At 37.8% G+C, this 23,611-nt stretch overlaps 1 protein-coding gene across 1 annotated transcript in view; it reads right to left on the reverse strand.

The window, feature by feature from the left end:
• The window catches only part of XPO6 (exportin 6), a 120,003-nt gene that overhangs the window by 75,033 nt on the left and 21,359 nt on the right, over nucleotides 1-23,611 (reverse strand). The window contains exons 5-7 of the mRNA XM_021006374.2: nucleotides 18,819-18,978; nucleotides 15,338-15,415; nucleotides 1,169-1,622 (exon numbers count right to left, since the gene is read on the reverse strand). Of these exons, the coding sequence (XP_020862033.1) occupies nucleotides 1,169-1,622; nucleotides 15,338-15,415; nucleotides 18,819-18,978 (692 nt within the window). The remainder of the gene's footprint in view (nucleotides 1-1,168; nucleotides 1,623-15,337; nucleotides 15,416-18,818; nucleotides 18,979-23,611) is intronic.

Consider the following 23,611-nt stretch of genomic DNA (forward strand, 5'->3'; position numbering starts at 1 on the left):
ATGAGTATACAAAGTTTAATGTTTGGAATGGATAGACCTGGTATATTCTTATATCAGTTTTATTTCTCTTAATTTAATAAAATTAAGCATATGAAATTAATCAAGAGCCAAATTTTCAAACTAATCTATAAATTACACACTCCATGCACGTGTATTTACACATCATACAGTTAACAACTTCATAAAATTGCTACTGGCACTGAAAAGGACACAAATTTCTCAACTATATGTAATCATCAAAAGTGACCTGGGAAAGTGGTTAAAGTAATAATCATTTTTGCTTCCAGGCAATCTGTAAATGCCTACTAGTTCAATATAATACACCAACTTGGAGGCTTCCAAACACACTCAACGTGAAAGTTCTTAAAATAAGCATCCAATTTCCCTCTTGCCTTTACACAGCAGTGTAGCATCTTGTTCATGAAAGGTGTAAGATACATAACTGACATCCCACTGCAAGGGAAAGAAAGAATTAGACCCTGACTCAAAGTGCTTCCATTTATCCTCAAGTGGATATTTAAGGAGGGGCTGGGGAGGGTTACAGGCAAATAAAGACCAATGGTCTTATTTCTGGGTTCCATTCAAAAGAATGATAAAGAAGCCACAAAGCTTTCCATATAAATGTGTGTATCTTTTGGTGAAAATTCACCAAGTAATATTCATAAAACTAACAATACTTCTATACCCTGCAAAATGTCCTAGTTTCTTTCTTTTATTTACCAAAAAAAAATGCTCAAAACTAAAAGGTAACACCAACTAAAAAGGGGCAGATTATAATTCCTGTACCTCCATGTGCCTCTTCTGATGTTCCTGGCTATGAATGAGGGGCAGTTTCAGTTCTCGAACCACCTTATACCTGTAGTCAAATAAGTAAGGGAAAAAGGAAGAGGAGGAAAGAAGGAGGGGGAGGAATATGGGAAATACAACAAAACCTAGAACCACCACAAAACACTTTCCAAACTCAATCCCTTTCCCCTTAGGCCACCCCAGCCCTTCAAGCTACAGTCAGGCCTGTACTTACCATCACACACCTACCTTTCCACTCTTCTTTTGGAGCTCCAAATTCTGAAATCAAAGAGGATTAAAGACGCTATGCACAAAAGCAATGAACCATAATAACCCTTTCTGAGTACATATTTCTTACTCTGCTATGGTTTCTTTCTCTTACCTTTCATCTAGTTCTTCTAGTCTGCTCTTCACTGTGTGAGCATTATTATCCTTGGTGATTTTCTGCAGAAGGTAAAAAGTCTGCTGGAACATTCGTAGTAAATACTCTTCAAATTCCATAGGCACACAGTTCTTACACATGAGTTCATTGATGCAAGACATGGCCAGAACTCCAAGCCTGCCACGCTCCTGACCAAGGACACAGTTCTGATTGCTGCCATTGACTGATGCCATCTTTCTGGCCCGAACGTCACAGCCAAATCGAGCAAAGTGGAATATCGTGGTAAGGAGGGATGGGGTGATGCTGGTAGACAGAGGAATCCAGCTGAAGAGATGGGCCAGGCACTCCAAAGCCAGGGAACAGATATACTCACTCTCTGAATCAAGGATAGGGATTGGCTGGTTTAACAGTTTGGCTGCACTAGGACTCTGCAACAAGTTACTTAATAGATCACCTGAAAATACAGGGAAAAAAAAATTGAAAGACTCTACCCAAATCACCTTTACTGAGTAAGAAACATTTCAATACTCTAAGTAATTCTCAATCAGCTTCTAAAATTACTACATATGCCAGGTTGTTTTTTTTTCCCCTGAGAATTTGAATCAATATTTAAAATCAATTGAGTTCCACTTCCGGGAACCAAGATGGCGGAGTAAAAAGGTAGTCGCTCTCACCCTCCCCTATCAACTTCTGAAAACCCAGAAAATATCACCCCAGAATAAAAAACCCTGGAACGCTGAACTAGAAGAAAGACGGGGAGCAGCAGTGCAGCAGCCCAGCAAACAGGTCTCCCAGTGCCTCAGCGAAAATAAGGGAAGCAGCACTACAAAGGGCCCCAGGTGGATAAGCACCCTGAGGCATTCATCTGAAAGGAGCTGAAGAAAGCAACCTAGAGTCTTCCTAAAGTCCCAGCCTTGCTGATTCCAACCCAACACCAGGTAAGCTATCAGAACACTACAGCCTCCAACTGTCAACCAGGACAAGCTCCTGAAGCCCAGGTGGTAGAACAGGCAAACACTAACACCTGGACCTCCAAGTGCCTTGGTGAGGGCAGGGTAACCAGTGGAAACCAGCTCAGAAAACCACCAGGTGCCTCAGCACTCTACCACAAAGGAATCTCCCAGTGCATTGGCAGAAACAAGGGAGACAGCAGTGCAAGGGGCCCCAGGCAGATAAACACCCTGCAGCACCCATCTAAAAGAAGCGGAAGAAAGCTACAGGAAAGGAAAAGCAGGCAACCTAGAATTGCCTGAAACTTCTAGCCTTGCTGATTCCAGCCCAACACGAGGTAAGCTGCCAAAACCCTAAAGCCTCCAATTACCAATAGAAGAGGCCCCAGCACACAAAGCCAGGGACCAAGACCTAGGCTCCCAACACAAGAAGCGTGGGTCAGTGCCCTCTGTTCCCCAGCAGGAGAGCTCAATCTCTTTAAAGGCCAGGAAATAAAGAAACCATGAGTAAAAAGAAATGTACCATAGATTCACATCACGAGAACAGTGAAGATCAAGACAGAAATTCTGAAGAGGACAACGTTGTCAACAAACCCACATCTGCAACATCAAAAGGGAATATGAACTGGTCTGAAGCCCAAAAAGCCTTCTCAGAAGAGCTCAAGAAGAATTCTAAAAGTCTAATAGAGAGATAGAAAAGTCCTTAAAAAATACAATTGGCCAACTGGAAAAAAAGTACACTGAAGAAAACAAAACCCTTAAAAATACAATTGGCCAATTGGAGAAGGAAGTACAAAAAGTAACAGAAGAAAACAATCTGTTAAAAACTAGAATTGGACAAATGGAAACTAATGATTATATGAGAGAGCAAGAATCAGTCAAACAGAAACAAAAAAGCGAAAAAAATAGATGAAAACATAAAATACCTCATCGGTCAAACAACCGACCTGGAAAATCGAATGAGGAGAGACAATTTAAAAATCATTGGACTACCTGAAAATCATGATGAAAAAAAAAGCCTGGACAGTTATCTTTCAGGAAATCATAAAGGAAAACTGCCCAGAAGTCCTAGAATAAGAAGGTAAAATAACCACATAAAGAATACACCGCTCACCACTTGAAAGAGATCCCAAATTGACAATGCCAAGGAATATAATAGCAAAATTCCAAAATTACCAGATGAAAGAGAAGGTGCTGCAAGCAGCCAGAAAGAAACAATTTAAATATCATGGAACCACAGTCAGGATTACATAGGACCTTGCAGCTTCTATGTTAAAATTAAGACCGCAGGGCATGGAACATGATATTCCATAAGGCAAAGGAGCTTGGATTGCAGCCAAGGATCAACTACACTGCAAAAATGAGCATGACTTTTCAAGGGAAGAGATGGATATTCAACAAAATAGGGGACTTCCAAATCTTCCTGATAAAAAGACCAGAGCTCAACAAAAACTTTGATCTTCAAGTACAAGATTCAAGAAAGACATAAAAAGGTAAATGGGACAGAAAGATACAAAATATTGTTAATAAGGGTGGACTGTTTACATCCCTACAAGGGAAGATGACACCTGCAACTCTTGAGAGCTATATTGTTATTACACCATGTTAAAGGAGTGTACATAAAGGGGGTGGATATTAGTTGACTCTGGTGTAATGATAAAAAAAAAAATCTAATCAAGTGGGTTAAATGGATCCAAGTAAGTGGATTAGTCTGATCTTAGAAAATGTACTGAGAAAGGAGGAGGCAGAGAAGGGTAAATTACATTACAGGAAAAGACAGAAAATCCTATCACAGCAGAGGGAAAGAAGGGAGAGGGGTGAGCATTGTTCAAACCTTACTCTCATCAGATCTGGCTCAAGAAGGGAATAACATAATCAGGTATAGAAATCTAACTTGCCCTATAGGCAGTGGGAGGTAAAAGGGGAAAGAAAAGGGAGGGTGAATACAAGGGAGGAAAGAAGCAGTAAAGGCAAAGGGGAAGAAAAGGGAAAAGGAAAACAGAAGGGAGGAGAGACTGAAGGAGACAGTGGTCAAAAGTAAAACACTAGTAAGGGGGGGAAAGGAGAAAGAAAAGCATAAACAGGGGTGAAAAAGGATGAAGAAAAAGACACAGATAGTAATCATAACTGTGAAAGTTGAATCACAATCTTTTTTTCTCTTCTGTTGCATTTTGTTTCTTCTTTCTGATGTCTCCTCTTATTGGTATTAATTTTTACTTACAACTTCACTAATGTGAAAATATGTTTAATAGGAATGTAAATGTATAGCTGATATCAGATTGTGCACCGTCTTGGGAAGGGTGGTGGGGAGGAAGGGGGAGAAAAATTTTAAACTCAAAAACATATGGAAGTGATTGTTGATAAATCAAAATAAATTAATAAAATTTTTAAAAAAAGAAAAAATCAATTAAGATTAGTGTTAAACATCAAATTTCAAGAAGTTACGAGTCTAACAATCTAAGAAAGCTAATTATGATTTTTCCTCAAAATAATTTTCAGGTCTTTATGTTTATAACAAATCATTTAATTCTCCTCCTCTCCTACCTTTCCAAATTTATGTCACACATATGCTAGCCAATTTAGAATCTTTGAGCCAATCTGGCCATTGTTTCCCATATACACCTAAACTGTCATCACTCCTATACTTCTGCCTATGCAGTATGCACAGAATGCTTACCCCCCCATATCTCCTGTGGCCGAACCCTTAGGCATTCTTCTAAACGAAGCTCAAAGCAATCTACATAAAATCTCTCCCAATATGCCAAAGGGAACGTTCCTTCTCTGGATTTCAAATATTTAATTTGGGACCTCTCTAAGTATGCACTGATGCTCATGTTTTATATTATGCATGTACATGTGTCCTCTCTCCACCCTTCCCACCCCCACCCCTACCCCCACCACATGCCCTAAAGGCACTGTCACATTGCAGGCAGAGTGCTAAACTCTGAACCAGAAGACACCTCAGGTCTTCATCCTACCCCACCCACTTTTTGTACAGGAGACCCTGGCCAAGCCACTTAACCTTTCAGAGTCTCGGTTTCCTTATCCTATAAAATGAAAATAACAACATTTACACTACCTACACCTCAGAGAATGGTTATGAACACAGTTCTCTGAAAACCTTTAAACAATAGATAATTTCAAAAGCACTATAAAATGTGAGTCATTATTACTAGCTTTTGTGCTCCAGAAGGAAAGGAACTGTGATACTGATTTTTATCAGTAGTAGGACCGTGCATGACTTTTTTCCCTATCATCCCATCTCGCTTTTCTGGTAGAAAATTGTGCCACTTCCATCTCCATGCATAGTCTTCTCCATTCTTCTCATCTTTTTTCTTTTTTTTTTTTTTTAAACTTCAGTGTCATTGCTATTCCTTCCTGAAGCACACTGGGGATGTGAAGGAACCCAGTTTTCTCACTGACAGAGAAAAGGGTTTCTTATATAAACTATCCCCTTTCTCATCTGAATGTGGTCTTCCTTCCAGTCTTATAACATCTGCATGGGACCTCAGGCCACTTTCTGCAAACATAATATCCTGTACTTTACTCTACTCTCCCCCATAACCTTCATATCTTAAACTACTGTCACTCTTGGCTGCCACCTGTCTTCATTTAACTAAGAGATTATGAATTTAGGGGCTAAGAATTGTGCATTGTGGCAACTACTCTACGCTATTCAAACTTCCATGGCAAATGTTCTCATATGACCATTTCTAATAGAACTTTCACTAATGTAAAGCAAAAGGAAAACTGAAACCACTTCTTCCAGCAAACACTTGCTCTCCTTACCAAATAGACACATTGCAACCAAGGCCAACCCAGGTTTAGAATACAAATTTATTCACAAAATGTTGTGAAAAGGAGTAGTGGAAGATTATTTGCACTATTACTTCAAAACAGCAAAAAGTGGTAGAGGGGGAAAATTATTCTGTTTAAAATAAAGAAGGGGGGGGTGGCGGAGCCAAGATGGTGGAGTGAAAGCAGTGACTTGCTGAGCTCTCCCCTAAATCCTTCCAAATACCCGTAAAAAAAAATGGCTCTAAACAAATTCTAAAGCAGCAGAACCCACAAAAAGACAGAGTAAAACAAACTTCCAGCCCAAGACAACCTGGATGGTTGATCAGAAAGGTATACCGCACCGGGCAGGGAGAATAGCACAGTGTGGAATGAGCGTGCAGGCCACAACGAACCTGAAGGACTGAATCACAGGCAGCTGTAGCGATTTCCAGACTTCTCAACCCATAAACGCCAAAGACAACCTACAAGGTCAGTGCAAAAAGTCTGTTTCTGCAGTGGTGAGAGAGGAGCTCCATTCCCTGAGCTAACTGGCCCCAAGCAGGCGGCTGCCTCCTGACTTCTAGCCCACAGATTGAGGGGGAAGCAAGTGGCTGATCAGAGGTGGATTGCAGGGATCTCTTTGCCAGTGCTGAGGCAGGAATCTCTTGCTTTGCCCATGCCTGGATCTGGGTCACAGTTCTGGGCGGCGGTCCTTGGGCAAGAAGGAGCGCTGGCATGGTGGAGCTTGTAGTGGAAACCATCCTCACAGTTCCAAGAGAGAAAAGAGTGCTTGTGGTCAGTCACTCATAGACCAGAGCACAGGCCAGGAAAAGAGTAAACACCTCGCCCCTTATCATACCACCTTGGAAGAACTGAAAATTTACAGGTCCCTAGAAGTATCTTTGAAAACAGCTATACAAACCCCCCAAAGCTTGGGACAGTATATTCTCCACATTGGAAGCAGACTCCTACCTTAACAAAGAGTTTAAAACTCAAATAGTTGGCTGGGATCATGAGCAAACCTCGCAAAAAGAGCCAGACTATATTATCTTATTTTGGTGACAAAGAAGATCAAAACATACGACCAGAAGAAGACAACAAAGTCAAAGCTCCTACATCCAAAGCCTCCAAGAAAAATATGAATCAGTCCCAGGCCATGAAAGAGCTCAAAAACGATTTTGAGAAGCAAGTAAGAGAAGTAGAGGAAAAAGTGGGAAGAGAAATCAAAGTGATGCAAGAAAATCATGAAAAACAAGTCAACAGCTTGCTAAAGGAGACCCAAAAAAATACTGAAGAAAATAACACCTTAAAAAATAGCCTAACCCAAACGGCAAAAGAGGTCCAAAAAGCCAATGAAGAGAAGAATACCCTAAAAAGAAAAATTGGCCAAATGGAAAAGGAAGTCCAAAAGATTACTGAAGAAAATGCTTCCTTAAAAATCAGAACAGAGCAATTGGAAGCTAGTGACTTTATGAGAAATCAAGACGCTGTAAAACAAATCCAAAAGAATGAAAAATTAGAAAACAATGTGAAATATCTCACTGGAAAAACAACTGACCTGGAAAATAGATCCAGGAGGGAGAATTTAAAAATGATTGGACTATCTGAAAGCCATGATCAAAAAAAGAGTCTAGACATCATCTTTCAAGAAATTATCAGGAAAACTGCCCTGATATACTAGAACCAGAGGGCAAAACAGAAATTGAAAGAATCCACCGATCTCCTCCTGAGGGAGATCCCCAAAGGAAAACTCCTAGGAATATTGTAGCCAAATTCCAGAGTTCCCAGGTCAAGGAGAAAATATTGCAAGCAACCAGAAAGAAACAATTCAAGTATTGTGTAAACACAATCAGGATAACACAAGATTTAGCAGCTTCTACATTAAGGGACCAGAGGGCATGGAATATAATATTCCAGAGGGCAAAGGAGATAGGATTACAATCAAGAATCACCTACCCAGCAAAAAAATAAATAAATAACTAGATAGATAAAATAAAATAAAATAAAAGTAAACAAAAGAAAAAAATGGGACTAGATTACAAAAGACCATTCCAATAGCATTTTAAATGAAAATATGAGAAATAGATGGAAAATAGAATAGATATGCTAATATTTCTATAGCAATCCATTCCCATCAATGGCAGTGGAATGACCACAATGGGACTCTACCACCTCAGCACACAATGCACATCTTGGTCCCAGTTAGTTCAATTAACATATCTCTGAAGTGGCTATGTAAATCCTAATTCGTGCTATTCAAAGTTATGTTTAAAAAATGGTAACTAGCTAGCCCAATGGGAATATTTGATAGGAATTTGAATAATGTAACCACTTTAAGGGCACTTGCACTAATGAGGACCTGGCTGTACTATATATGCAGATATGGAAAAGGCACTTAAGATCTTGACACTAGGAGGAGTGGGTGAGCAAGACTGAATGTACACAGAAGAATCCATGCCGAAGGAAACAGAGAGAAAGGGATGACAAAACCAAGTAATAGAGGTTACTTTCTACTTCCAAAAACTCATGTCTCCACTAAGATAGAAATTTCTTTGAAACAACTAGATCTCAAAGGGAACTGTGATCACATGAGGCAAAAGCCATCGCTACAAAGAACATCAAGGATGCTACAAAAAACAAGACAGAAGCCTCATGTCATTACAACTTAATATGAATCACTTACAAAGAAAAATAACAACAAAAGAAATTCCATTCAACTAAACATATACAGTAGATATCAACAAGCAGCACAGTATAATGAAAAGAGTTAGTCTAGTTATAATTCTGTCACTAATTCATCTTCTGACCCTAGGCAAGCCATTTCCTTTCTCCGGGCCATAGTTTTCCTTTGTAAAATGAGAAACCTAGACTAGAAGCTTTTTAAAAGTCCCTTCCCCGCCTAAAATTTTCTACCAAGCTATGAATATAATCTACCAATCTGTCATTAAAGTGGCAACACCATCCTTTAAAGACTGCCCACCACATTTTCAATGCAAACTTAACCAAGGTTAACAATTCAACTGTAATAATGCACATCAATAATGAAATCTGATACAAAAAAATTCTGCTGAGAATTTCAGACTTTGCCTGGCACTCTTCACAGCTGAATGATGTTTGTACCTTCTGGTGTTATTTACCAACTCAAATGGAACCCTGCAGATTAAGAAGGAACCAGTCTGTACAGGACATTCATACAAAAGCTATTTTCAGATTAATATTTAAGCTTTTATTTTTTTTATAAACAAACAACCATTTTAATCTGCTTAACATATGCTCATTCTGCAAATAATCACAATGTAACTATCACTGGCAGTAGGCTGAGAAATACTACTAGTTTAAAATGCTTGAGAACACAATTCAGTCCAGGTATGACTACTCGTCATTCATCCCACAACTTGGGTTTAAAACTACAAAGTGAGAGAGGATATTTCCTGACAATTCTCACTCCTACTACCACTCTCAACATCTATAAATAAAAAAAAATTAGTGCCTTCACAGTCCCTTTACCCTGGCCACCCCAACAATTCTCAAGTCCACTTTCACAAGAAAGGTATGAATAACTGCAGACAAATGTATACCAATAAAAGAATATAAAATTGACAAAATTCAGAATAGAGAGTGAAGATAAAATGAATCACAGAAATGAGAACTGGAATACAACCATACGAAACATTGCTCAAAACCACTAACAAAAGACAAGCAAATCAAAACAACTCTGGAGCTTCACCTCACACACAGTAAACATTGGCAAGGATGATTAAAGATGTGACTAGTCAATATTTGAGACACTGTAGTAAGGCAGGCACATTAAAATGCTATTGGTGGAATGCTAAATTGGTCCAGGAATTCAGGAAAATAATTTGGAATTATGCTTAAGTAAGTAAAATGTCTATATTCATTGATCCAAAGATCCACTGTTAAGTATATACCCCCAAGAGGACAAAGCAAAAAAAAAGAAAGGCTCCACATACACCAAAATATTTATATGGTATAATTTTTTGTAGCAGCAAAGAAAAAAACTAGCAATGAATTAGAAACCCACTGACTACAGAACGGCTAATAAATTGATAATACAAATGTAATGGAATATTACTGCAGCATAGAAAACAAACAAACATGAAGACCACGGAGAAGTGTAAGGAGACATGATGTAAAGTGAAGTAAGCAGAACTAAGAAAATAAGGGGCAGCTAGATGGCACAGTGGATAACGCACCAGGAGAGGTTGGGGATTATGGGTGTGAAATCCTATATACACTATTAGATTCAGATGATAAATTCATTTAGTTTCATCTAAATCTGATTTATGTTTCCCAACTCTCCAGTATGTTTTATCTTCAAACATCAGTCATGTACTGGCTGTGCTACCTTACCCTAAGTAACATATACTGGGGAAACATAAATTCTAGCCAGCATTATAGACAACGGTTTGTGTAACTAGTTAAAAATAACCAGCTCTAAATTAAAAAAAAAATGACTTCTATGCAACTTTGGCAAAATTACACTGGTTTCTCTTTCAATGTTTTCCCTTTGTGTTCCTCAATATGGTAACATGCAGAGATGAAAGGCAGCATTGTGAGGCATGGAGGTTGAAAGAGAAATAAGAATACAAATGGTAAGGTAGATGCTAAGAAAAGAGCCAACAAAGAAAGAAAAGTTGCTGGCCCAAGAGGAATCCCTCAATAAATATATAATTATTTTGTTGTAAACAGCAAGAAATAGCCATAAATCAAGTCTTGCAGACAGACAGCTCCTACTTCAGAGCAGGATGGCTTCCACACATGAGTTCCGCCTGGTTTTCCCAGGCCCATCAAAGAGCTACTGTCCATGATGAGCTCCAAATGGATCAATGACTCACATAGAAAAGTAATATCAGAAATAAATTAGAAGAGTAGGGAAGAAATTACCTTGCAAATCTATGGACAGAAGAAGAGTTCATGACTAAAGCAAAAGAGAAGATCACAAAAAATAAAATGAAGTTTCGATTACACAAAAGTAAAACAATTTTGCACAAACAAAAACTTATGCAGTTAAAGAAGAAAAAGACTCAAATGTACAAAAATATTTAGCCACTCTTTCTGTGGTGGCAAAGAAGTGGAAAACAAGGAGACAATCTGCACTGGAGGGCAGCTAAACAAATTATGCCATATAAACATAATGTAATACTATTGTGCTGTAAGAAATGATGTAAAGTATAGTTTGTGAGAAAACTGGAAAGATTTGCATGAACTGATGCAGACTGAAGTGAGGAGAACTAGAACAATTTTAATGATATACTGAAAAAAATAAATAAAACAAAAAAATTTTAATGTCAAGAGAACAGAAGGCCAGAAAAAAATCAGAGATATATAGGACAGCTGTGAAAGTTACACTCAAATGTATTACATATTTAAAAAGAAAAGCAAGTAGTACATAAGAAATTTGCAGATTTATGTATAGTCTTCTTTCTGTTCAGTTTATGAAAATACCCATTTTATTTGGTGTCTAAGTTTGGAATTTTAAAAAAAAATTAAGTTGCTACTGCTTTCTAGGTAGCTTCCTAGAGGAGAAAGAACACAAATATATAAAAAGAATAAACATCGCCACCCACTTAAATCCTAGTCTGATGACTCTTAGTAGAAGAAGAGTAATGTTCCCTTGTCTCCCCAATCTAGAAACGTTTCAAGTCCAATGCTTGTGACGGGATATGTATCTTAGCCAGAACCAGCCTAGCTAGGTTCAGAGAAGTTCAATCACCAAAAGCATGACTAGGTAAATGACTGTCAGTCATAACAACTCACAAAGACTATCAACACAGAAAGACTCTCTACCAGCAAAGGGATACTCAAACCAGTGAAATGGTAAATCTTGACATTCTGAAGCAAACAACGTTACCAACAGGAAGGGAGAAATCTATCTCAGAGCAAGAAGCAAATGTCAAAAGTGACCACAACAAAAGGAATCAAACCAGGAAAAATGAAAGGTGTGCTGGATGTCATAAAACTCCTCCATCATTTAAAGGGAGGAAATGGAAATGAAAAGTATCATGGTTATAGATCCAGACCCACTGTCTGCCAGTAAAGTGTCCGTAAGGAGGAGCTCATCTTCTTTTATTTTTGATCTTCCAAAAGTATCTCAGTTTTTATTCTTCTCAACCTGACACCTCATCTAAAAGATTGTAGGCTCTGTTTCCATTTTCTGTGATTTCCACCTGCTGTGACGAACAAAGAGATCACAGAAGGTCTCTGGCAAGAAAAGACTTAAGGAATCCTCCTAGGGCCTGATGAATAAACAGTATATTCCTCCTATCACATCCTGCGTCTGCTACAGCCAGTTTTATCAATGGCTGACTAGGGCTCCTCCTTCAGTTCCACAGATCAGTTTTCATCCTGTATTCTACACTTAGAATCAGAAAGATTAGATACTATTTTTAAAAAATATAGACAAGAAATTAGATAAAGCACCTCAGAAGCCAAATTTGATATAACTAAACCAGAATCTAAACAGGTAAATAGAGAGCCAAGCTGTTAAATATGGTATTAAATTAAATTTGCTAATTTTGTTAAAGTACCATTCAGGGCTAAACAAGTTGTGGTATATGAATGTAATGGAATATTATTGTGCTGTAAGAAATGATGAGAAAGCAGACTTCAGAAAAACCCAGAAAGACTTGTATGGACTGATGCTGAGTGAAGAGAGCAGAACGCTGTATGCAGTAACAGCCCCACTCTGTGATGACTAACTTTGATAGGCTTAGCCCTTCTCAGCAATGCAAGGATCTAAGACATCTCCAAAAGTCTCATGATGGAAAATGCTATCCACATTCAGAGAAAGAACTATGGAGTCTGAATGCAAATCAAAGCATACTATTTGCTCTTTTTTTTCTGCCTGTTTTGTTTTGTTTCTTCTTTCTTGTGGTTCCTCCTATTGGTTCTAATTCTTCTTTACAACATGACTAATGTGAAAATATGTTTAATAGGAATGTATGTGTAGAGCTTATATCAGATTGCACACTGTCTTGGGAGGGAGGAGGGAAGGGAGAGGGAGAAATTCTAAAGTCAAAATCTTATGGAAGTGAATGCTGAAAACAAAAAATAAATGAATGAATGAATGAATGAATGAATAAATAATAAAGATGGAGACTGACTGAGGGGCAGGAAAGGAAAGTTATTATCACTTGCACTCTAGGCAACACTTCAGTGGTATTTTCAGAAACTACAATAAGAGGGCATAGTTCTAGTTCAATTAAGTTCAGTTCAATTAAATTGGATTCGATTCAACAAGAAAGAAAAATAAAGCACCCTTAAATTTATTCATACAAATAACAAGTATTTCTCAGAATATGAATCCTTAATCTAAGATGAAAGAAATTAACACATAGCTTTCCTTTGCAATTGGGCCAATGGTGGGAGAAGAACTTAATCTCCAAGTTACACAGCTTAACTTAGGATTTTGACAGACCAAAAGATGCCCAACTAATTGAGCACATCCTTCTTTTTTTTTTTTTTGAAAGACAATGTTAAGTCATCAACACTGTAATCAAATAATGAAGCAAGGTCTGATGACCTCATCTGGAAGACTTACTTTTGGGAAATACTGCAGAAGTTACTCCTTCCCCCTTTTAAGCGTTTAAAAAAAGGGGAAAAAAATCATAACAAATTAATGTTATGAGTTTTTTGTTTTTCCTTTTTTAAAAGGAGGAAGAGAAGTCGTGGGATTACATAACTCCTTCGGCTTGTTATTGAGACCAGTTCCTCAAACTATATTGCGCTAAATTCAAGATTTGGAGCAAATTCTAAGTAAAAATGATATATCTACTATTTTCTATTTTGACTTTATTTTGCCTATACAGAAATGTCTACTTGTATATTTACACTTAACATTTCCCACAACCATAAATTCAAAAAGTGGTAACAAATTAATTTTCTCTTGTATGTCACAAGGAAAACAGGTTTCTTTGGACATAGCTGCTTAGTAACCAGCACATAACACTAAATGGAGGCAACTAGTACATATAGTTCTTTCATTTAAAAAAAACCTTTTAATCAAGTTAATTTCTACAGCCAATATTATATTAATAACAAAATTTGCATCCATATAGTTTGAAAGTCATACCACACTAACTACCAAAAATATTTCCCTTTGCAAACTACAAAAAGGAAGAGTTTAATGGCATCTTTAAGTGCCAAAGAAACCAAAATTGTCACTTTTAAAACTATGTTTCTATTTTATTTTTTATTCTATCAATCAATCTTCTGAATCTTTTAAGTTGTATATATCTACCCTAAAATTAAAAGCTCATCACGGCTGTATAAAACTTTCTTGTAACTTCTTAATATAATCTAAGATTCTCTAAAGCGAACTTCTTTTCAATGTAATGGCACTTTGATAAATGGAGTTAAGAGTAAATAAGTATCTGCAATAAAAGCAGTCTTCACAAAACTCTGTTAGATTTTTTTTTCTATCATAAACTTCTCACAACTCAATTTTTCAAATGTTAAACTAAATTGAACAATCTGAGCTAGAGCTGTCTAATTTCAACAGGCCTTTTCCTTATGGGAAAGATGTAGAAATAATTCTAATAAAACACTTCAAGTTTTACTGTAGAGGAAGTGCCAATTCACAGGATGTACTACTGTACTTGAAAAGCTTTTGTGACCACTTGGTGTAAAAACAAGAAATGCTCAGAAACAAAATTTCTTCTTTCTGCCCATCCTTGAAAATGGTCAAAATTTTACTTGTCAAATATAAGCATAACTTAGAATTATTTGACCACCACTGAAAATGCACAGGTTTTTATTCAAATTATATGCAACACAAAACTGATATGAGTCTAAGTAAAAACAAAATAAATCACACTGTACAATGCTCTAATCTGCTTTGGCCATCTTTGGTTCTCTGAGCCAGGATAAAAGTATACTGCACTGTAATGTGGCAATCTGTGAGCTGGCTAATTACTGAGCAATTTCAATTCGGAGCTATAAAACTGACTTGTCAATCTCACAGCCTACTGGCTTTAGCAAGGAAAAGGTAGCATGCTATGACTGAGGGAGGAAGCAAAAGTCCAGAGGTATCAAACTACTGGGACTAAAAATTCACAACAAAAATAAATGAAATGCATTTTTTTAGAATGAGCAAAAAATGGAAGAGAACACTTTTTTTAGATGTAATTTAAGAGGAAGAAAAGTTTTTGTTACAGTATTTGGAAGCAGATCTGAATTTGAATCTTGACTCTGTCAGTGACTACATGCATGCGTTCCACATCTATAAAATGAATAAATCTCTACAGAGCATTATGGATCTAAATCTATGATTCTATACATTTGTTATAGCTCCTTATAGGCAGTTAGAAAAGACATGTAAAAAAAAAGTCAAGGAAGTTACCATCTTGACTGATCTGGCTAAGATACTGCTCCAAGATACTAAGTTTACAACAAAAGGATATCATAGTATTGCAAACCATACCACTTTCTCCTGCAGTCGGGGACGGTGGTGGAGTGGCAGCAGTAACACTGTGTTTGTCCCAAATGGTCTCCAAAATACCTGCAAAAGGGGAATACAATTTAGTAGTCAATCAACATTTATTAAGTGCCTACTATATGCCAAGCACTGTGCTAAATGATGGGGACAAAAAGAATCAAAACACAATTCCTGCCCTTAAGGAACCCATAAACTAGATCTAAGCAACTGCCATAAAAAATGTATTAAGGAAGGTTGGGGGAAGAAGAGAGGAAGGATGGTGGAGAGATTAATCAGGTAGTAATTTTAGTCATTAACTTGTGGTTGGAGGGGGCAGGGAAATGGGAGCTACAAAACTGAGATAAAACTGCTATCCCTCAAGGAGTTTAAAAACTGGCTGAAAACTAACACACATGAAACAATACTATTAGTACATAATGAAATAAATTAAGTGTTCATAGGATCATAGATTTAGAATTGGAAAAGACCTTTGAATTCAACTTCTCCAACCCTATGATCCTAAGACTTGATTTAGCAGCAGGCAAAAGGGAGCCACTGCAGGTAACATAATGAAAGAGTTTTAATCTGGCAACAATACTCAGTCACTCCACATTTTAAGTGCCTATAATAAATCAAAGTACTGTGCTAGACACAATGAAACAAAGACGAAAAAGATTAACAACCCCTGCCCTCAGAGAATGAATATGCCACTGGGGGAGGGGAAAGGAGAGGAGGGGAACACTGGAATATAAAAGGTTCACAAATAAGACCCAACATAATAAAGACAAAGGAAGTCGAGCACTAGGGAAATCAGATCGGGGAGACATTACTTGGAGAGAGGAGGTAAATTAGGGAGGCTGCAGCGAGGAGATGTACTTCAGCTCAGCCCTGAAGGATTTCAATTGGCAGAGATGGGGAAGGACTGGGGAATTAAATGCATGAATGCACAGAACTGGGGTAAAGGGCAGGAGAATGAAAAACAGCAAGTATTTCAGTTTGGGTTAGAGTTTAAATTGAGCATGAGTGAGAGGGATAAATGTGACATGAGGCTGGAAAGGCAGGCTAAGCCCTTAAATAACAGGAGGTTAAGCAGAAACTTCTATAATATCCTATGGTCAATAGTGAGCTATTAAAAGTTTCTGAGCAGATAGTAAAATAAATGATCAGTCTTGTCAATTTGAAAAATTATTTTTAGCAACTGTGTAAAGGATGAACTAGAGAAGAAAGAATCTATCTAACCAGAGGAGACAATTAGAGTAGGCTAAGTTAGGTGTGGTAAGGATCTGAAACAAAGGTGGTAACCAGGCTAAGGGAAAAGGAACCATAGGATCATAGATCTAGAACCAGAAGGACTTCTAGCCCATCCTCCTCATTTTACAGGTCAGCAGAGCCCTCACTTGAATCCTCATCCTCTGAATCCAAATTCCACTACATCATCATGACTTTTAGATCCACGACATATTATGAAAAAAGACTCAGCAGAACTTGACCACCAACTGGATGCATAGGTGAAAAACAAAGAATAAAAGAAAACTCCAAGATTTATAGCCCACATGACTGAGAGATGGTGATGTTATCCACAATAGCGATGATTAGTGGAAGGGACAGTTTGGGAAGGAACTCGAGAAGAGGTCAGTTTTGGACAACATGTATTTGAGGTACTGCCAGGGACATCGGAGTAAAGGTTGGAGTTGAATAAATCTTACACACACACACACACACACACACACACACACACATATTCTGGAGTCATCTGCACAGCATTAATAACTGTAAATCAAAAGGGTGGACGATTATCTACCTCCAAGGAAAAGCATGTAGGGAAAGAACAGAGTCAAAAGAAGAACCTTGGGGGGAAACTCATATTTAACATTTGGGAGGAGGACACTGAACCAGTGAAGACCAAGAAGAAATTATAAGACAGGCAAGAGAACAAGCAGAGAAGAATGTCATTGGAGTTAATGGAAAAGAATATATTCAAGAAAGAGCAATGGTCAACTGTGCCAAATACTGCAGAAAGGTCTAAGAGTATAGAAACTAAAGAAAGCCACTGGAGACCTTAAGAGGGAACATTTAGTTGATTGGTAAGATCTGAAGCCATACTAGAAAGGGTTGAGAAGCAACTGGATGGTAAAGATGTAGAAACAATAAGGAGTAAAAGATAACAAAGAATGATGGCTTGAGGAAACAACTGTATCAGAATAAAGTTTTAGGATAGGTGAGCAAATCAGCAGACAGCAAAGAAAGAAGGAGGTGGGAGAGAAATGAAATAAAATAAAGAAGTGTGGGAGAGATTTTGAAGGAATGAATCAGGAATGGATATATGCGATGGCTAGAAAGTAGAAATGATGTCAAGATTTTTATCAAGGCTAACTTGCAATACTCAGGGTACACACAAAGAAGTAGATGGGGGAAATAAATAACATTTATTAAGCACATACTTTGTGTAGACTCTTCTACAAGTCATTGAAGGAGATATAAGGTAAACATTATTAAAGCATAAGAAGACTTACTGAGCAATGATTTGGGAACTTAAAATTCACATCTTAGCTTGATTGCTTTCTACCTGTGTGACTCTGAGCAAGTCAATTAACAACCTGGCTTTGGTTTCTTCATTTGTAAAATTAAGGAAAATAATTATTTTAATGCTACTTTTGTAGCATCATACTCATACACACACACACACACACACACACACACACACACACACACACACACACACACAAAACTTTTGTCCCATCTCCTTTTTCCAGGGTCTACAGAAGACCCAAAGCTTCCTTCAGCAGTGACAAAATCCAAGAAGAGGAGACCTCAAGAAAGTTTATTATTCCCTTCTCCTACCTAGTACAGTGATCCTCATACACATATTGGTCATGTCCTTCCTCTATGCTCATGAGCTTCCCTGACTACTTCTGAGTAACATTTAAATTCCACTGCTTATCAGGCCCTTCACAACTACACTCCTCCTCCTTAACTTTCCAGCCTTATATACTATCATTTAACTCTCCATATAATGGATGATGTAGCCAACATGGATTATTCTTGCAACCTCAGAGCTTTCCCTAACCCTCTCTGTTCCATATACTTAAAATAGTCTCCCTTCACTCCTTTACTTTCTGCCTACTGAATAATAATTATCCTTTAAAGCTAACCTCAAATGCTTTCTCTTCCATAAAAACTTCTCCCCTGAGCAAGATGACCTTTGTTTTTCAATTGTCTACAACCATATTTGTCTAGTGTCCGTCCCACTTTTTACCAAACTCCCTTTCAATCAAATTATTTTAATATATTCCTGATTCAGTTTAAAAGCATCCTTACATCTAACTTTTTTTCTAACTAGAAAAAGTTAAACCACTGAATTGACAACAAACTGTACAAACAAAAAGGGCTTTACTTTAGGAAAATGTTAGCTGGCTTACAAATTCTCAGTGCTGCCTCTGAGTCACCACAAGCTGGATGCTTTTTGCAAAACTGTAATCACACTCACCTGTAAGCAGTCCAAGTACATTTTGTACCTGGTCCAATAGCAGCTTCCGCAACTCCTCTTTTCGAGCCACGCTGAGGTCTTCTCGGGGGCACGCCAGCTCTTCTGAAGTAGTTTTCAACATGATCAGTCCAAGGGGAGTAGTCAAAGGGGACTGTATCAACTGAAAGGATAAAACACAAGCATGTTTTGAAGAAAGTTTATAAAGGCTGGCAAGAAATCTACAGATGAACTTCATTTTCATAAAACAGATTACTGAAACAAAGTAAAACTCAGTTTCGTGCGAGTGTAATCTGCAAAAAGTTATATATACATAAAACACATAATCTTACATCTGGATGACACTAACTTTTCAAAACACATTCACGTTTACCTCATTTTAAATACAAAATTCTTAAATTAGGAGCTGAAATAATCTACTCCTAAGAAGCTACAAACAGACAAGTTTCATGCAAGTATAGGCTTTAAAGAGCCCTCAGCTTACTGGCTGAGTACAGAGAGTTATGATAGTTTGCATCTTTGTTGCCCTGAGGAAACAAAGACAAGGAGGGTCCAAAAGGAAGGAGCCAGGTTACAATAACATCTGGAAGATGGAAGGAGTGGGAAAAGAAAAGATATAGGATGAAGGGAAGTTTGTTCTCTATGGAACAGGCATTTCGGAGGGCATGGTAAAATGGGAGGGCGGTATTTAGTTGGAACTTTGGGGTGAAAAGGTTGAGAGGTGATAGGAATATAGAATCAGGTGGTAGAGGATAAGGAATAGGGTTTGGATGATGACCTACAGGGATTCAGAATCACTGGGATGTGTGTAGGGTATGACTACGGTGAAATGCTAACGTGCTTCATCCCAGGACCTCTGGACACAAAACTGGTCATTGCATCAATCTTTCAAAGTTGTTTTTTCTTACAAAATTGTTGTCCTTGCATAAATTATTCTCCAGTTCTGCTCAATTCATTGTGCAGAATTTCACATTACCCAGGATTATCTGAAATTGCCTCTTTATGATTTCTTACAGCACAACACTCTATATAACATGCATATATTATAATTTGTTCAGTCACTTCCCAACAATCTAAGAGGCAGTATTATTAGATCCCCTATCCCTTCCCTATTCTCACTTCTTTCCCAGCTGAGTTTCATACATTTGTACACCAAGCTATTTCACTCTGTGTGTATGTATGTATGTATGTATGTATGTATGTATGTATGTGTGGGGGGGGGAGGATTTTCCATTCAATCCTCCTTTCTCCATTTCAGATAAGAATGAGGCTCAATGCAATTTGGAACTACGCCCAAAGGACTATAAAAATGTACATACCCTTTCACCCAGCAATATCACATCTAGGGCTGCATCCCAAAGAGATCATAAAAATGGGAAAAGGACCCACATGTACAAAAATGCTTATAGCATCTCTTTCTGTGGTGGCAAAGAATTGGAAATTGACGGGATGCCCATCAATTGGGGAGTGGCTGAACAAGCATATGAATGTAATGGAATACTATTGTGCTATAAGAAATGATGAGCAAGCAGACTTCAGAAAAAACTGGAAAGGCTCATATCAAATTACATAAACAGAGTGAAATGAGCAGAACCAGGAGAATGTCACACACAGTAACAGCCACATTATGCAATGACTAACTTTGACAGACTTAGCTCTCCTCAGCAATGCAAGGATCTAAGACATCTCCAAAAGTCTTATGATGGAAAATGCTATCCACATCGGGAGAAAGAATTATGGAGTTGGAATGCAGACTGAAGCATATTATTTGCTCTTTCTTTTTGTTCCGCCTGTTTTGTTTTGTTTCTTCTCTCTTGTGCTTCCTCCTATTGATTCTAATTCTTCTTTACAACATAACTAATGCAAAAATATGTTTAACAGGAATGTACACATAGAGCCTATATCAGATTGCACACAATCTTGGGGAGGAAGGCAGGGAGCGAAGGGGAGAAAATTTAGAACTCAAAAGCTTATGGAAGTGATAGTTGAAAACTAAAACTAAATTAATTTTTAAAAAAAGTGAGGCTCATTTGATGCCCAATCTCCCCTGCCTTCCTCTTCTTCTCATGCACCCAAATCACGAGAAACAGCCAGTACCACATACGGCCCCCTCCCCATTTCTTCCTCTTTTTCTACAATAGTGTATTCCTTTCACCTTCCCTTCTCTTTCACCCTTCAAACCCTCAGAACAGAACCAATCCTCTCCTGAGACCCATGTTTCTCATATAATCCTCCTCAAAATTCTTTGAAATCATTAAGTTTCTGAAGGAACACTTGTTTCTTCTTCCACATTAGAATATTAACACTACATCAACCTACAGCTCCTTCCAATTGCTCAAATAAGTTCACCTTGCTGCGTTACTCTGAATTCTTGTTTGCATTTCAAAGTTCTTTCTCAGCTTCACTCTTTTCATAAGAAATATTTGAAGGTCTTCTATTCCAATAAAAGTCATTTTTTTCCCTTGTAGGATTATACTCAATTTTTCAGGGTAATTTACTCTTGGCTATAAGCCTCTCCCTTTTGCCTTTTGGAATGTTGTATTCCAAGATCTCTTCTCACTCTTAATTAAATTAGCCAGATCTTGTGTGATCCTGACTGTGCTTCCTTAAAAATGAAAGGACTTCTTTCTAGATGCTTGCAGTATTTTTTCTTTGCCATGGGAGTTCTGGATTTTGGCTATGATATTCTTGGAATTTTTCCTTTTGGGATACCTTTTAGGACATGATCAATGGGTTCCTTCTATATTTACTTTGCCTTCAATTCTAAAAGAGCCACGAAGTTTCCATCAATGATTCCTAGAAATACAGCATCCAGTTTGGGGGAGTTTTTTTTAATTATGGTTTTCAGAAAGTCCAATGATTCTTAAATTATTTCTCCTTGATCTGCTTTCCAGGTCAGTTATTTTTTTATGTCAGATGGCTTACATTTTCATTTATTCTGTTTTTTCAATCTTTTGATTTTGATCTTTTGAATATTAAAGTATTTCTTGCTGTCTTGTAGAGACATTAATTTTTTATCTGTTTTAATTTTCAGGAAGTCTATTTCTTGGTTAAGGCCTATCACATCCCATCATGGTTTAAAAGCCCAGAGTTGAATCCTTGAAAGCCCAAGAGCAGAAACTTCAAAGATCCAGGGGAGACTAACACAAGTTACTACTTATTTTCCTACCAATTCTTTTTTCTACAGAATTCATTAAATTTTTTATTTCTTATTTGATTTCTTCTAGGTATTCATATAGGCTATGTTGAAAATCTATTTTATCCTTTGAGTCTGCTTGTAGTTTTTATAAGGTTACTGTGTCTTTTGGAGGAATAAATAGATTTGAAATAATTTTTAATACTGGTCAATATTTTGATTTAGCCAGCTCTGGTTCTCTAGTTTTAGTTCCTGAACTAGAGCTTCATGCCAGGATCAGGCTCACCCCCACTCCCCATTTTCCACTGATGCTTTTAGGTGGGGTGGGTCAGCCCTGTTTGGTCACGCTTTCATTCCCCCTGGGTTTCTTCATTGACCTCCACTGCCCTGGATTAGGCTCCCCTAGATCACTGAAGTTCAGAGTGCTAGATTTCCAGGGTCTTTTCTGGCATTTCGGTTTAGAGTGTCAGAGCCTTCAGAGGCCCTGGGCACCTCAGGTATCCCAGCCTGAACACTATAGCATCTCACTGGCAACCTAGTCTGATCACTATAGCACCCTGCAGATAACTAGATGGTCCCAACTTACTGTCACTTTCCAGGGCTTTTAAGGTCCATACTCTGGGGCCTTTTAACCATTATGGGACTTTCTGACTATCTTGAAGCTTTCTCATGTGAGCTCTCTATTCTTATTGGTTCCTGTCACAAAGCCCTATAGGCTACATGAGTCTTACCTCTGGTCATGCTAGGTAGCTACCAACCTGTGCTGACACTAGTCATCTGGACAGATATTCTCTCCCATTGCCCATGTACTTCTGGATAACTCTTGTGAAGTTCTGGGCTAGAAGGAGTCACTTACTGCAGTTTCCCATCTGAATATTTGATCATTATTCTCTCCGGTGCAAACTTCAGAATTTTGCTGAAGTACATATGTGGGAGCTGGGCAATCTGCCTCTCATTCAGCCAATCATATTGACAAGAAGTCAAACTGGGAATATATAAATAAACTGGAGAAGAGAAGACTTAGAGACTAAATGATAGCTATCTTCAAGTATTTAAAAGGCTACCACACAAAAGAATACTTTTACTTATTATCCTGCTTCATCCAAGAGGGTGAAAATGAAATCAAAGGGTACAAGTTACACAAGGCAAATCTAGTCTTGATGTACTTCCTAACAGTGGAATGGGCTGATATGTTTTCTAGCAAAGGCTAAATGAACACTTGTCATGTATATTATAAACAAGACTCTAAGGGGCAGCTAGGTGGCACAGTGGATAGAGCGCCAGCCCTAGATTCAGGAAGACCTGAGTTCAAATTCGGCCTCAGACACATAACACTTACAACTGTGTGACCCTGGGCAAGTCACTTAACTCCATTGCCCAACCAAAAAAAAAAAAAAGATTCTTATCCAGATAACAGGCTGAACTTGATAGCCTCTGAGGTCCCTTTTCATCCCTTAGGATTCTGTGATTCTCAATTTTTAAACAAAACCCATTAAACAAATCAACCACTCCAAATGAGGATTAACTTAAGGATATGAAAACTTAGCCTAATGAAGAAAAGACTTAGGATGGACATGACAACTGTCATGTATTTAACAAACAAACTGTATTTGAAGGGCTTTCAGTTAGAGGAGGAATAGATTTGTTCTACTTGAGGCCA

Source organism: Phascolarctos cinereus, unplaced genomic scaffold (assembly GCF_003287225.1).
Source record: "Phascolarctos cinereus isolate Bilbo 61053 unplaced genomic scaffold, phaCin_HiC Scaffold_4;HRSCAF=312, whole genome shotgun sequence".
Lineage (NCBI taxonomy): Eukaryota > Metazoa > Chordata > Mammalia > Diprotodontia > Phascolarctidae > Phascolarctos > Phascolarctos cinereus.